The sequence below is a fragment of the Chiloscyllium plagiosum genome, chromosome 2 (assembly GCF_004010195.1).
Source record: "Chiloscyllium plagiosum isolate BGI_BamShark_2017 chromosome 2, ASM401019v2, whole genome shotgun sequence".
In the NCBI taxonomy this organism is placed as follows: domain Eukaryota; kingdom Metazoa; phylum Chordata; class Chondrichthyes; order Orectolobiformes; family Hemiscylliidae; genus Chiloscyllium; species Chiloscyllium plagiosum.
The window spans coordinates 66,980,430-66,997,539 of NC_057711.1; the positions used below are offsets into that span (position 1 = coordinate 66,980,430).

At 38.9% G+C, this 17,110-nt stretch overlaps 1 protein-coding gene across 1 annotated transcript in view; it reads left to right on the plus strand.

The window, feature by feature from the left end:
- The window catches only part of hsd17b4 (hydroxysteroid (17-beta) dehydrogenase 4), a 134,171-nt gene that overhangs the window by 103,294 nt on the left and 13,767 nt on the right, over positions 1–17,110 (plus strand). Inside the window, exons 21-22 of the mRNA XM_043711513.1 lie at positions 6,518–6,607; positions 10,098–10,236. Coding sequence (XP_043567448.1) covers positions 6,518–6,607; positions 10,098–10,236 — 229 coding nt within the window. The remainder of the gene's footprint in view (positions 1–6,517; positions 6,608–10,097; positions 10,237–17,110) is intronic.

The following is a 17,110-nucleotide window of genomic DNA, read 5'->3' on the forward strand; positions in this document are numbered from 1 at the left end:
CAAACAGGCCCTAGAAGCTTCCTCTCAGGATGGTCAGGAGGTGTTTTCCCTCTGTATTTCCTTCCGTGTCTTTGATGCCAAAGTCTGCAGCAGTTGAGGATGGTGAGCTAGCATCTGTGCAAGATGTCTGATAGCCTGGGTCCTCCATGCTCAACTGTCCCTGTGGGAGATCAGCCATTCCTCCAGGCTAACAGTGCAAATTACAGAGCAGACTCTCTCCAACACTGTTCTAGCCATTGTGTCTGCTTGGAAACGTATTGGAAGATAAAGGAAGGAATAAAAAAATGACTGAGGGCACATAGGTAGTATCGATCACATTTCATTTTGAATAACCCAACACTTTTGTGAACATATGGTCACTTTTGAATTAAAAATGTCTGCTGAAGTTACTTTGTTGTTTGTTGGATCCGGTGAAGTCATGTCCATTTCAGATATGAGCAGTGTCTTTATACTTCTGAAAGATGGACGATGTTGTAATGGCTAAGCATTGCTCATCTTTCACAAGCAACAACTGGTTGACACATTGGAATGCGAGGATAGGTGACAGATCAAATTGAATGCAGAGAAGTGTGAAATGAAAGGGAGACAAAGTATCAGATGTCATGGATCCTTGAACAGTCAGCTAAGGCATTGCACTTCAATGCAACAACACTAAAAGCAACATGCAGGGATAGGTAAGGCTTACCCTGCATAGCTCATCCACATTTATGCCTACCCATTTGAATGAGAGCACAGATCAGTGATGGTTCCATGTATCTCTGTAGGCAATCTTTCAGTCTATCTTTCAGCTTTTTAAGGGAGTACACTGCCTTTCAAGGCTGGGAGATGTACAGTGCAAATGTCATATGTCCACTGTTCCTCACAGCTCAATGGCCTACTGAGAACAACTGCACAAAGCTCTGTCACTCTCAGGTCAAACACCGCTGCTATATGATGCTCAAGCATTTTGTAGCAATTCAGCAGACAAGTTATGAATCATCAAAGATAATCCAAGGCTGGAAGGGTGACAAGGAGGTGTCTCATGAGGGTTTTAACTGCAAATGCTTGGATATCATATATTGGTTAAAGCCATGAAAACCACCTAGCTTCAGGTCCATACAATATTTCTGTTCTGACTCTCTGCTGCTTCCAACCAAACTGTAAGGGGTAACCTGTATTGTGCAGATAGTTGAAGGTGGGATCAGCTGAAGATACCAAGCATACAATCATTTATTTAGCGGAAGAAAAGTTCAAGGAATACAGAAATAACCAAGTCCATTTATATATAAATGACCTGGTGTTACTTGCTATAGAACCAAAAGAAAGTTACGCAATGTAAGGACTGCCAAACAGCTCATTTCTCCTGGAAATGAGTTTCAGTAAAGTCTATCTGATCTATTGGAGGAACAGTGAAGTTAATGATGGTGGACAAGAGAAAGATTGGAGCAGAATTCCTGTCGGAGGGAGGAGCAGAACGTCATCAAGGTGGGCATGTCTAGAAGAGATGTGGCAGTGAGTTCAATGCTAAATGAAAACCGAAAGAACTGTGGATACTGTAAAGAGGAAACAAAATCATAAATTGATGGAAAAGCTCAGTGGGTCTTGTAACATGGGCTGTTATACCTCAGCCTTTTGTGAGGTACCTTGTCAAACACCTTCTGGAAGTCCAAACATAACACTTCGGCTGGTTCCCCTCTGTCCACTCTAGGTGATTTTTACTTAAAAAGTTCTAATAAATTAGTCAGACACAATTTCCTTTTCATGAAAGCCATGCTGTTTCTGCTTGGTTAAATTGTGATTTTATAAATGTTTTGTTATTACTTCCTTAATTGTTACAAGAACTTTTCCAACAATAGATGTTTGGCTAATCCGCCTTTGGTCATTTGCTTTTTGTCATCCTCCCATATTGAATAGGGATGTTATATTGGAGAAGTACCAAAGGATTAGAAAACTGTCAGACTCCAATGATGTTTGGAAAATTACAACCAATGCATCGTCTATCTCTGCAGCTACTTGTTTTAGGATCCTAGGATGCAAGCCATCAAAGCCAAGGGACTTACCTGTCTTTAATCCCATTAGTTTGTCAAGTACTATTTTGCTTATGATGTTAATGGAATGTAATTCCTCCAATGCATTATTTAATATTGATGGAATGTTTAATTCCTCTGCCATTTCCTTATTCGCCATAACTCTTTTCCCAGATTCATTTTCTCAGGGACATATGTTCACTTTGACCCCTCTCTTCCTTTTTATATATTTAAAGAAGCTCTTACTGTTGATTTCTATGTTGCTCACTAGTTTTCTTCGTAGTTTATTTTCTCTCTCTTTATTACCTTTTTAGTCCTCTTTTCCTGAATTCTAAATTTGTCCCAGTCTTCGGAGCTATCATTGATTTCTGTCTCTTTAAAGTTTTTTTTCTTTCAACTTAATACTGAATACTGAAGATCCTATGCATTAAAAAGCTATACTTGAAAAATGTCCATATTACAGAGGAGGTGGTGCTGGATATCTCAAAATGCATAAAAGTGAATAACTCCCTAGGACCTGATCAGGTGTACCCTAGAACTCTGTGGGAAGCTAGGGAAATGATTGAGCCCTTTGCTGAGCTATTCGGATCATTGATAGTCACAGGTGAGATGCCAGAAGACTGGAGGTTGGCTAGCATGGTGCAACTATTTAAGAAAGGTGGTAAGGAAAAGCCAGGGAACTATAGACAGGTGAGACTGACATCCGTAGTGATCAAGTTGTTGGAGGGAATCCTGAGGTACAGGATTTACATGTATTTAGAAAAGCAAGGACTGATTAGGGATAGTTAATATGACTTTCTGCAAGGGAAATCATGTCTCACAAACTTGATTGAGCTTTTTGAAGAAGTAACGAAGAGGATTGATGAGGACAGAGCAATGGACATGATCTGTATGAACTTCAGTAAGGCGTTCAATAAGGTTCCTCATGGTAGACTAGTTAACAAGGTTAGATCTCATGGAATACAGGGAGAACTAGCCATTTGGATACAGAACTGGTTCAAAGGTAGAAGACAGAGGGTGGTGGTGGAGGGTTGTTTTTCAGACTGGAGGCCTGTGATCAGTGGTGTGTGGCAAGGGTCCACTGCTTTTCATCATTTATATAAATGATTTGGATGTGAACATAAGAGATATAATTAGTAAACTTGCAGATGACACCAAAATTGGAGATGTAGTGGACAGCGGAGAAGGTTATCTCAGAGTACAATGGGATCTTGATCAGAAGAGCCAATTGGCTGAGGCATGGCAGATGGAGTTTAATTTAGATAAATGTGAGGTGCTGCATTTTGGAAAGACAAACCAGAGCAGGACCTATACAGTTAATGGTAAGGTCTTAGGGAGTGTTGCTGAACAAAGACCTTGGAGTGCAGATTCATAGTTCCTTGAAAGTGGAGCCACAGGTGGATGGGATAGTGAAGAAGGCGTTTGGTATGCTTTCCTTTATTGGACAGAGCATTGATTATCAGACTTGGGAGGTCATGCTGCAGCTCTACAGGTCATTGGTTAGGCCATTTTTGGAATATTGCATGCACTTCTGGTCTCCCTCCTATCAGAAGGATGTTATGAAACTTGAAAGGATTCAGAAAAGATTTACAAGGATGTTGCCAAGGTTAGAGGATTTGAGCTACGGGAGAGGCTGAGTCGGCTAGGGCTGTTTTCTCTGGAGCACCGAAGGCTGAGGGGTGACTTTATAGAGGTTTATAAAATCAGGAGGGGCATGGATAGGGTAAATAGACCGGGTCTTCTCCCTAGGATGGGGGAGTCCAGAACTAGAGGGCATAGGTTTAGGGTGAGGGGGGAAAATTTAAAAGGGACCTTCGGGGCAACTTTTTCACACATAGGGTGGTTTGTGTATGGAATGAGCTGCCAGAGGAAGTGGTGGAGGCTTGTATAATTAGAACATTTAAAAGGCATCTGGATGGGTATGTGAATAGAAAGGGTTTAGAGGGATATGGACCGGGTGCTGGCAAATAGGACTAGATTAGGTTAAGATATCTGGTTCGCATGGACAAGTTGGACTGAAAGGTCTTTTTTCATTCTTTACATCTCTATGACTAGCAACAGAGATCTGGTAGTTTCTAAGTTAGCACTATGTGTGTGAGTATGAATTAAGTATGCTTAGAGGCATAAGTAGGTGTCATGTGTAGATGCTGACAAAGCATTTGGCAGAAACACGCATGCCATAAGTGTCCCTTAGGTTCAAAGTGGAGTGTGAGTTTGTTCAAAAGCAGCCATGATGGTGTTGAGAATGGCAATTTGGCAAGGGTGGGAGAGAAGGTCCTTAATGGAGTGCGTATCCAGATATTCTAGTTGGATGAAATCCCAGCAAAGCAGGCAATAAGTTATGCTGTCAGGTGGCCATTCCTGATTTTCACATCAGAAATTATCGCCATCTAGTTCCTTGTGAAAGGAGCTGACACCTGGGAGCTATGTCGAAATAAGGTGACATTAGCTAATAATAAGATGCACATGCCTGGAAATGAGGTAATCTCTGCTTATTGGTGAAGTTCAAAATTTATCATTTAAACCTTAACAGGATGATTCATTCCAATGCCAAGGATCTGTCTTTGTTCATTCGTGCACTATTTGCCTGACTTTCTTGCCTTCGCCATTCTACTTAAGGTGAAAGAAACTTTCACTCTACACATTACATAGTTTTAATGACTTTCAGATATGACCTGCCTGTGTAATGGCTTAATAGAGAAGACTGCACTGATAATTATGCCTCACTGTTCTACAAGATGTCAGAAAATATGTAAAATCCCAATTGGTTCGACAGGATGACCAATTTGTCTGCTGTTTGAGACAAAAGCAGTACACACCAGATTTTGTCATTAACAGAAAATAATTTTGTTTATTGTCTCACACAACTCTTAACCAATGGCTGGTGTAAGAAATGCTTCCTAAACTTCAACTTGTGACTTAAACTTTAAAACCCCAAAATGTGTGCACACTCGCTCATGGTTAAGACCTAAACAAGACAGATATTTTGACACATTACGGATGGAACAAAATAGATGGAAGTCAAAATTTCAAAGATTAAAAAGTCCAGATTTCAAGATTAGTTTAAACCACCTCTCTGAATTCATTTTGATTTAGACAATAATGAAATGTTGTTGTCATTAAAACACTGGATTTATGTTATGTCTTGTTAGGATTCCTTTTAAGCTTCCTTGGTTTTTCTGTCTTTTAGCCCAAATCATGCTCCGCACACGCTTCAGTTTTTCAGTGTGTGCATCAGCCAACGTGTGAGTCCTTAAGATGATTTGAGGTCACCAATCAATATGCAGGTATTTTATGCCAGGGTATATGTATATGCAGTGTAAGTCCGTGGACCAGTTATACCATAACTTCTCTGCTTGGATCTCAACATCCACATTATATTGGTCTTTCACTACATTACTATTTGGATGATCTCCATTCATGGCACATTGTCAGACAAATAGTGTGGATTAGAGTCACATCCACAAAAGGTTCCCTATTCTGATGCTTATGAATTGTTTAGTGGATTTGTGATGACAATTCAGTTGTCTTTCCCTGCTCCAAGCTCTGTTTACTGATTGCAGGAGCTTTTCAGATATAGCACAGTTTGAATTTGACTTGACATAGTAGATGCAAAGAAGATTTCCATCTTGCGGGGAAATTGAGAGCTAGGAGATGCAGTTTGAAAATAAATGATCTCCCATTTAAAACACTTGAGGTACTACTCCTCTGAATCATTAGTCTTTGGAAGTTAGGGGCTAGATCATTGAATGTATTCGAGACTAAGTTAGAATTTTGATGGAGTCAGTGGTTGTAGAGGACAGGCAAGAAAGTAAAGTTGAAAGCACAGTTATATTAGCTCAGATCTAATAGAAGGGCTAGTGGCAGGCCCTGCGATTTCTTGTGGTTTTTGACTTCTGTACTCTTGATGTAGTGAATGTCCACTGAACTATTTTACAAATGAAATTAACTATTGTTTATAATTTTATACTTTGAATTATCGATTCTGATTTGTTTGTGGAATTTGGTTGTTGGTCTATACTTATATATTATGAATTCCTTGCTACAATACATGAAAGAATTTTAAAGTCTTTATCATAATTAATATATATATATATATATATATATATATATAGTGGTCACATATTTGATCTAAGTGGAGGTAGGTCTCACCAAGATTTCTCTCGTCCATTGTAACCTTGTTGTCTTTGGATTAGCAAAGTGTCTCAATGAGGTTATGGTGAATGCACTTGTGGACATTCACACCCAGCCTTTTGTTATGCTTATTATTCAGATAAATTGATCATACACTTTAAAATAATTGAACTGAGTATCAAATTATTTTTAAGCAGCCTTTAGGCTACATGTGGTTCTAAATTGTTTTATTAAACATTATATAAGACTGTAGCCGATGTGCTCGAGGTGCACTATTTTACACTTGGTTTATAAATTCAGTTTTTAACTTAGCTTTTTGACTTTAATACTGAAAACTTTAGACTTTTTAATACTGTCTTTGCCCCTCTATCCCTTAGGTCAAAGAAAGTAATGAGGTTGTCCTTGCAGGAGCCTATGTTGTTCTGGAGGAGACTGTTTATAAAGCCAAAAATAATGACATTGGCATGGTAAGCTGGTGATTTGAAGAAAAAATTTTATTTTATTTCAGCTGGCTGAAAATTTAATTTTTTGAAAGTTTAAAATCTTTGGAGAGCATTGACTTGTGAACCAAAGATGCAAATATATTGCATAGTCTTACAAGAGACATGTGAATACCCAAAGGAAAGGACTTGTACAGCATATTAATTATAAATCTGGAAAGGTTGAGAGTTAGTTCAGTTCAGGAGAAACAAAAGCTAAATGCTTCATTTAATTATATTCCCTTTAATCTGTTTTTGAAAAATAGCCCTCAGGTGGTAAACAAAATATTTTTGGAAATCAAAAGAAAAGGTACTCTAAATTTTTAAAAAAATTATTTTTACTAGCCTTCCCTTTATATGTGGCAACTTGTAGATTTATATAAGCAGCATTATGCCTCCTCATTTCCAGATTTTGAGTGGGCTACCAATGCTAGTTCTTGCTCTCACATCTGCAAAACATGGGTGATTCTGGTACGTTTAGATGCTCCTCGGCTTATCTTAGATAAAAGAGCAGAAGGTTTGCGAGATGTTTTGCTTGTGTCAGTTGTTTTAATTACTTAGACTATATCAAAATACTTACAGTTTATGTTAAACATCCTTAATTAATGTCTTCTGTAATTGTGTGTACTTGTAGACTTTTGCGTACTTCACTTTGACAAAGAGAGGAAGGAAGGGAAGCAGCAGGGAGGTTTAAAAAGATTCTCATGGAAAGTGTGCAAATAAATGGAGATGTTCTCACAAGATGCTTTGCGCTTTGAACTTGGTTATTAAGCCCAGGACATTATAGCTGCCTAAACCTTCCATTTGTGGCTGTAACATTTGTGATGTCTCCTGCAACAATCTGTATGATTAAACACCACATTATTTGCTGTACACAGTCACTTTAGCTCTGAGCTACTCTTCCTAATAATCCTTCAAGGTTTCAGTGATCTAAGTTATCAGTAACTTCACTTAGTCTGTAAGTCAGGCTTTCATTGAGTGACTATCATGTTTGCTAGAGTGCAAGGCTCGTTAGATGCAATATTCAGATAAACATATATTATCAAAAACCCAGTCTGTAAGCTGTTTATCTACGCAAATGTGTTTCCTGCAGTAGAATCCTGTTTGTAATTCTCAAGTTAAAAGTTTGTGGGGTGTCCTCGATATATTGTGCAACATCTGTCAGGCAGTGAAGGCCAGGAAGAGAAATAGGCAACAAAAATGGACCAAACATTTCACAGATGTTAGTAGGGTGGGCACAAACTATTCCAGGTATCCTTCAAAATACAGAAGTATCTGGAAACTTTGCATTTTCTCAGTGTAGCCTTTATATAGAGGAAGTGAAAGAGAATCTGACAATGGTTTTGACACTGAAATACTCCGCCTACTGCTTGGTACCATTTTTGTGTTTAGTGTGCAGTCAGCCCTGTATAATAGCTTCAAAAGATCAGTACTTCAATCTACACTATCTATTGGTGCTGCTACTAGCTTGTCATTCTACATTCTATACTGACATATAGTTGAATTTCAGACCCCCAAACAAAACCTCAAAATACTTGTTGATGCAGGATTGAAGGATATGCTGAACCTAAGATCATAGACTAGTGTCATATCATTCTGCTGATGCTAATTTCCCTCTAGTTTCTTAGTTGTGGGTAAATAGATCTCTGTAGCATGCCCTGTTAGCAAGGTGGCATTACCACACATGATGCGACACACTCATTGTTTTAAGAAAGCTTTGTCATCTTGAGGACTGATACCATCCTCTCTTGGCCAAATTTGTTTAAAGCGGATAGATAGATGAGATGGAGCTGGCTTCCCATCATGTTGGTTTTTTTTCAATGAATGCGGTTCAGTTTGGCAGCTATAATTCAGTTCAGTCAACTCTATCACTATCAGCTGAATTTAACATTCAAACGTTCGGCTGCAGATTGTCTTTTACTGGTGGATGTGGAAATTCTTCCGAGCCAAAGATTAATTGTCACTTTGTTTTTTTCACTGTTTTCTCCACATGAAGGTCACCACGGAGGATTGCTGTTAATGACCAGGTTACTCAGTGGATGATGAGTTATAGAGTCATAGAGATGTACAGCATAGAAACAGACCCTTCGGTCCAACCCATCCATGCCGATCAGATATCCCAACCCAATCTCGTCCCACCTGCCAGCACCCGGCCATATCCCTCCAAACCCTTCGTATTCATATACCCATCCAAATGCCTCTTTAATGTTGCAATTGTACCGGTCTCCACCACATCCTCTGGCAGCTCATTCCATACACGTACCACCCTCTGCGTGAAAAAGTTGCCCCTTAGGTCTCTTTTGTATCTTTCCTCTCTCACCCTAAACCTATGCCCTCAAGTTCTGGACTCCCTGACCCCAGGGAAAAGACTTTGTCTATTTATCCTGTACATGCCCCTCATAATTTTGTAAACCTCTATTAAGGTCACCCCTCAGCTTCCGACGCTCCAAGGAAAACAGCCCTAGCCTGTCCCTTTAGCTCAAATCCTCCAACCCTGGCAACATCTTTGCCCTCCAAGATTAGTTGTGAATTTCACTGTTTGTTAATTTTCCCAGATGCACTCCAATGTCCAGCGATACACGAATGTACAAAGTTTTCTTGATTCTGTTTCAGTTGAGTCCAAATTAATACCAATGACTGGAGGTAATCATGTAGCAATTTGAGCTCATGTTTCAATCCCAAGATTTATCTTCCTTTTCACAACTACGAGCTAATTTTCTTATTATTAACAATATAAGCTATTCACATGCAACAATTTTTTCATCAAGTTCAAAGTCTTATTTTATGTAATAGATGATTGCATTTTCTGAATGGAAGCTTTTTGCTAATAGAACATAAGTTATAAAATTTGGGGAATAAACTAGCATGTAACCGGGAAGTGTAAAACTATTCAACCACCAAATCTTGTTTTACATAAAATGTACTTGTGATGAATATTTTAAGAAACTGATCTGCTATTGTAAAACAATAAGAAGATTTTTACTACTTGCTGTAGCTATAGCTTGTATTTTGAAAGAAAAAGATGTGCCACCAAACCTGAGACTGGTAGTTTCCACACTCTATTAAAAGGAAAATCTTAGTAATTTAATGATCAATTAACCCAGAAAAATAGTTTGTGGTTATGCCTAAATTTTCTGTCAAATTTTAAACATTGTATTTTCATTTGTTTAGAAATCTTAGTGTTAAGATGTATATTAATTCGAGGTTGTACAGCCTTTACCTGTCTGTAGACTATGAAAGTATTTGTCTCTTCCCTAAATTGTACTGCTCAGCACTCGGTAAAAGAGTTTTGTTTTTGCAAATGGTATATGATAGAGCGTTTAAATATTATGAAATGTAAATAAGACTACTACAGAGTACCTAATAGTTCTGTAGTTTTAGGTCAATATAGTGGAATAGAATTGAAATAAAATACTTATTTTTGTGAAATCACCAAACTCAAAAGCAGAATTACTGCAATTACTGTTATTTTCTTCAGAGCGGGGAGCTCCAAAGTGACCTTGTATTTGCAGAAATCGGTTCTCGCATTAAGGATATTGGCAAGGAGATGGTGAAAAAGGTGAATGCCATCTTCCAGTGGGATATCACTAAAGATGGAAAGACGGCTGTACAATGGAGTAAGTTATGTAATTTCTTGAAATGTGTTATATTTTAACTATGGCAAAGGCTCATTTTTTTCAACATTCCTACTACAGATGTTGCAGAGTACTGATAGGTTTGGGGTTTAGCAAAAAAAAAAAGAAGTGCTGCCTATATGACTGACTAAGGATAGTGCAGTAGATATTTGATCATTTTTTTCTGCCATCTTACAAAAAGGATATAGAGAAACTGGAAAGGATTGCAAAAGGAATTAAAGGAATGATACAGGAACTGTAACGTTAATCACTGTATAATCCCAAACTATATGTTGTCTGGAGTGCTGTTTCTACTTTCTGGTGTCTAATTAAAGTCACCAGTTCTCATTCACTATTTTAACTGGGTCAGTCTGTAAGAAGCATAAGTTGTACTCGTATTGGCAATGAAATTCTACTTGAGTGAAACTCACAATAGAGTTCAGGGGATTCACGATTAAGGGAGTTGTGAATGAATGCGAAAGGGGTGCTCGTTTGTTTTTGCTTTCTCTAACTTTTCCAGCCTCCATGAATCGACTTGTACAAAAGAAGCTCGGTATTGGGTGAGTACCTGATAAGTGACTCAGGTTCATTTTATTTCTCAATTTCAAAGTAGTATTGCAACTGGCGATAAGGTTAATAAAATAGATAAAAGCATAAATAAATATATAAATGAATAAAGTAATTAAGTAGGTTCTTCAAATACATTAAGAATAGCAGGGCAATTGACAGGTCACCGCTGCAGCATGTGGAAGATCCTAGATGCCACTGTAATTCAACTGATGTAAAGTATCAGAAGAGTCATGGATTTAAGTGGGGAGGGACTGAACAAGGGGAGGAAATGTCAAGTCAATGTATAAAGAAATAAGTTTTGTGGACAGGAACAGGCAGATGGAATGGTTCTGGCTAGGCAGTCCTGTTTGTAGATTTTAGGTAGAAGGCAGAAGTGGGCTGAATGGAGCTGTGGTACTATGAGCTGGGAGGATGTCAGGGGAGACCCCCAGATGAGACGAAGTCATGTAGAGTCGGAGACATAATGGCTTGATGCTCCATGGTGGGAGGAGATGTTGAGATCTGACGCACAGCCTTCACAATTTGAAGTTAATGCACCAGACAGCAACAGCACAGCTTTGTCAGCAGGTTTGACGTTACAGTCAGGCTTGGATCTGAGAACATAGAATGCGGTCAGTTCAGAGGGACTTAAGCTCGAATGGGTACGAGTGGAGGTGAGCAGAGATATTAAGACATTTGGTGTCATGTCATCGGTTTTCAATGAACAAATTGAGTACAGGTAAAAGGCCAGAGAGAGGAGTCCAGGTGGAGGGAGAATATTCAAGTTGGGTGAAAGTGTCTGTGTGACAGAGAGAGGGCTCCTGTTCAAACAAATGGGCACAGATGTCCAAAGTCATGTCTAGCTCAAAATTCATTAACATGGGTGAGCAAAGGGATAAAACCAAGACCTTTGCTGAGTATGGAATGTTCAGCATCAGAGAGCAGAAGGTGGGAAGGGATAATAACTAATTAACAAGGTCAGGAGAAAGGATTGAATCAGAGGGAGAATGAAGTGGAACTGGATGCAAGACAGCTCTGAGACAGCGATAATGACAACTTGTCAGACAGGCCTGGAAGTAGCTTGTGTGATTGTCAACTGGAAAAGCCAGATTGACAGCCTTGATGTGCAGTTCATAAAATCTTTTGAGGATACTTTCTTGAAGCAACATGTTCAGAAGTCAACCACAGAGTAGGCTACATTGAGGTTGGTTGGCTAATTTGGCTGGATGGCTAGTTTGGGATGCAAAGTAATACCAACAGCAGCGGTTTCATTTCCCGTACTGGCTGAGATTACCATAAAGATCCCTCCTCCTCAAACTTGCCTCTCATCTGAGACGTGGTGACCTTCACGTTCGACCACCACAAGTTGTGTCTCTCTGATGAAAGAACAGCCCTAGAGTTCTCTGTGACTATGGTGGCTTTACCTTGCTTTAACTTATCGAGGCTACACTAGAATTGATATTGTGCAATGAGGTAGAACTAAGTAAAGACCTCATGGGAAAGGTACACCTCCATAGCAACAACTATAAAATGGTTTGAAATTTACATTTACTTTGAAGGAGAGAAGACTGTGTCCAATACCTTTTTTTTAAACTGAAATAATGGCAATTATTAGAATATGAAAACAGCTGACTGAAATGAATTGGTAAATCAGTTCAAAGAATGGGTCAGTAGAAAAGAAATAGAGACTTAAAGGGATATTTCACAATACACATGATGGATACGTTACAAGTAAGAAAAATTCCAAGGGATGCGCTTATTATTTGTAGTTAGCCAGAAAGTTTAGGATAATATCTAGTTCTTTTAAAAAATCATATTGTGAAAAGACATATCAGAAAATTGGACAAAGTACACAAAGAAGCAAAAAATAACTAATGAGTAAGAAATAATTAGACTACATGAGAAAGCCAGCCAAAAATCTTAAAAAAGGTAGTCACGGTTTCTATGGATTTTTAAAAAGAAAAATTAACGCAACATTAGTCCTATAGAAAATAAGTTTGAAGAATTGACAATGGGAGATAGAGATTGCAGTTGAATTTAATAGGTGTTTTGCATTAGTCTTTGCCATAGAAGTTATGGGTAACATCCCAGCAGCAGCAATAAATGAGAATATGGAAGGAGAAAGGACATGAGGAATATTACAATCACCAGAGAAATGGCACTAAGTAATTATTGAAGATGCGGCTACAAGTTACCTTGGTGGTGATGAACTTCATCCTATAGTCCTAAAAGAAATGAATGGTGAAATAGTTGATGTGTTGGTTTTAATTTTTCAGAACTTCCTTGATTTAACACTAGGTGCAGCAGTAAGCTATTCGGCCCTTCGAGCCAGCACCACCGTTCATTATGATCATGGCTGATCATCCACAATTAGTATCCTGTTCCTGCCTTATCCCCATAACTCTTGATTCCACTATCTTTAAGAGCTCTCTCCATCTCTTTCTTGAAAGTATCCAGAGACTTGGCCTCCACTGCCTTCTGGAGCAGAGCATTCCATATATCCACCACTCTTTTTGGGTGAAGAAGTTTCTCCTCAATTCTGTTCTAAATGGCCTGACCCTTATTTTTAAACTGTGTCCTCTGGCTCTGGACTCACCCATCAGCAGAAACATGCTTCCTGTCTGCAGAGTGTCCAATCCCTTAATAATTTTATATGTCTCAATCAGATCCCCTCTCATCTTTCTATACTCAAGTGTATACAAGTCCAGTCGCTCCAATCTTTCAACATATGATAGTCCTGCCATTCCGGGAATTGTTTGAGGAGAAAGTGAGGTCTGCAGATGCTGGAGATCAGAGCTGGAAATGTGTTGCTGGAAAAGCGCAGCAGGTCAGGCAGCATCCAGGGAACAGGAGAATCGACGTTTCGGGCATAAGCCCTTCTTGAGGAAGGGCTTATGCCCGAAACGTCGATTCTCCTGTTCCCTGGATGCTGCCTGACCTGCTGCACTTTTCCAGCAACACATTTCCATTCCGGGAATTGACCTTGTGAACCGACACTGCACTCCCTCAATAGCCAGAACGTCCTTCCTCAAATTTGGAGACCAAAATTGCACACAGTACTCCAGGTGCGGTCTCACCAGGGCCCTATACAGCTGCAGAAGGACCTCTTTGCTCCTATACTCAATTCCTCTTGTCATGAAGGCCAACACACCATTAGCTTGCTTCGCTGCCTGCTGTACCTGCATGCTTCCTTTCATTCACTGATGTACAAGAACACCTAGATCTTGTTGTACTTCCCCTTTACCTATTGACTCCATTTATAATAATCTGCCTTCCTGTTCTTGCCACCAAAGTGGATAACCACACATTTATCCACATTAAACTGCATCTGCCATGCATCTGTCCACTCACCTAGCCTGTCCAAGTCACCCTCACATTTCACCCTGCCACCCAGCTTTGAGGGAGAACCCATTAGATTAGAAAGTATCAAATGTAGCTCCTGTATTTGAAAAGGGAGACAGAAATCGGGAAACTATAGGCCAGTTAAGATAACTGCTTTTATCAAGGAAGTAATAAATAGCAGAGCACTTGAAGATGCTGAAAATTGACATTCTTTGTGGAAGTAACATGTACTGTGGATAAACGGCACAGCTGGATGTACTGTACTTGGATTTCCAGAAGGTATTTGATAAAGTGCCATATTAAAGGTTATTGTGGAAAGTAAAAGCTAGATGACTTGTGATGTTAGGGGTAACATATTTGCATGGATAGGAGATTGGCTGGCTAACAGAAAGGGGAGATAGACACAAATGGATATTTGGAGGTTGGCAAGATGCATTGAGTGATGTCCCACAGGGATCAGTGCTGGGACATCAACTGTTTCCAATTCATACAAATGACATGAATGAAGGAACAGGAAAGTATGGTTGCCAGATTTGCTGAGAACACAAAGATAAGTAACATCAATTATGAAACAAATAGAAGGAAGCTGCAGAAAAATATAGATAAAGTGAGTGGCAAATAGGATAAAATGAGTATACTGTGGGGAAAATGTGAAATTGTCCATTTTGACAGGAAGAATACTAAAGAAGCATATTATCTAAATTATGAGATTGCGGAGTGTTAACTGTGTTGGAAACAACTTAAAGAATGCTTACCAGAATAATACTTAGAATGTTCAAGTTGTCTCGTGAGGACTTGCTGATAGAAGTTTACAAAATTATGAGAAGGCGTGGATGGAATGGATAGTTGGAGTTTTTTCCCAGGGTAGAAATGTCAATTACTTGGGGTGTAGAGTTGAGGTAAAAGGGGAAAGCTTAAAGGAGGTATGAAAGGCAAATTTTTTATGCAGTGGGTGTAAAGTGTGTGGAATGTGCTGCCACAGGACTTGATAGAAGCAGATACAATAGCAACATTGAAGACGCACCTTGACAGATACATGAGTAAGCAGGCAATAGAGGAATACAGATCCCATAGAGGCAAAAGGTTCTTCGGTCAGAAAAGCATCATGTGTCGGTACAGGCAGGATGGGCCGAAGAGCCTCTTCCTATCTGTACTTGATTGAAATATGCAAGGTCCTTAAGGGTCTTGACTGGACAGATGTGGAGTGATTGTTTACTCTTAGAAAAATCTAGAATCTAGGGAATCCAGAACAAGGGGTCCTTTCTTTAAAATAAGGGGTTATCAACTTAAAATAGAGATAAGGTTATTTCTTTTTCTCAAAGTTGAGAGTTTTTGGATATCTGTTCCTGAAAAGACAGTGGGCGCAGCAATTTTGTATTTTTTTTAAGGCAGATCTGGATAGAATTTTGGTGAGGAAAGATATAAAAGATAATCAGGTGTATGCGTGTTACAATCAGCTCGACCCTGATGTTATGTGACAGAGTAGGCTCAATTATTAAATGGTCTACTCCTGCTTCATGTTCATGTGTATGTTTGCAAAACTGGCAAATATGGAAAGTGGCTGCCCCTTGCACAATTTTCTTTTCCATTGACTTGAATGAAAAGGTTTCCAATCTAAGATGCTCATTCTGCACCTGCCAAAGTTGAACTCTACCCACTATAATTTAGAAAGTATGTTGACCTCTTTTTGGTAGTGTTATGTGATTTGGTTAAAAATCATGCATTTTAAAAAAAGGTACCTTTTAGATGGATTATTTTGTTTTCTCCAACTGCATAAGCAACATGACCTATTTCACTAAACATACATTAATATTTGATATGTAAATATTTATGAATGGATTTAATGTTACACCTGAATTGTAACCTAAGATTTGTGGAACAGTTCGCATTGGTTGAGTCCTCCAAGTTGCATCTGTTTAAAATTTTAGATCACAAAGGAAATGATGTGTGACAAATTAAGTAGGATTAGTAAAGTGTTATTACGACTTTTACTTTAAAATGTGGATGCTTGCCATGTTTTTAGTAACTGAAGCAAAGAATGGATTTCTAAATTTTATTGCCGAATATGACCATGCAAATTTGGGTTTGAGACGGTGCTGCAGTCTAATTTATTCCTCAAAATAGAAGAATACAGAGTTGGTTTGAAGATGACCCACAGCCATGTTGTAAAATTTTTGGAATATGTGCTGTTATAATCACTAGTATTGTTAAAGTACCTATTCGAGATGGCTCAGGGAATCCCTGATGGACTCAACCTGTATGTCTCTTTGTTCTTCCCGGAGATCGTACTCTGTGGTAGTCTGGAATATGAAATTCTTACAGACAGTTTAGTTTAAATTATTACCTTTACTTACCAATGGCATCAGTGTTACACTATAATATAGAGACCTACAAGCCAGGCTTGAGCTAAGGTTCGAAAACCATTAGCAGAGTAGCGGCACCAGCTCTTACCGCTAAGTGCTCTCTCAGGCTACTCACCTTATTACTGAAAACAAACTATTTTTATACAGAATTTGGTATTAAAATTACAAAAATGCCACATGTCCTCAATCAGATAAGCAGCAATAAAATGGCAAAAGTTTGCAGAGGAAGAGAAACTCAATGACAGGTCTGTGTACACTTGACTAATTAAGCTACATGCACATCAAAGTGGGAAACTTTGATCCAGCCAGGCCCAAGTGGATGATTGCTTTGGCTAGATAACCTTCCCTTTTAACAGAACATCACAGTGAGGGACTAGAACAAACTGTTTGGGAAAGGTCATGAGGTAAACTTGCTCACTTAACATGTTCAGTATCATTGTCCTATAAAATGGCTTTTTCTTGTAAAATCATCTTAGATTCCTAGAATGCAAATCCAATTCATAACCTTCCCGAATCTCGAGCTCCAGGGAACAACACAAACATTCAATCCATGACAAGCCAGTGCTCACTCAAATTAGATCACAAAGAGTTAATCTTTCCACCAGCTTCCATTCTGTCTATCT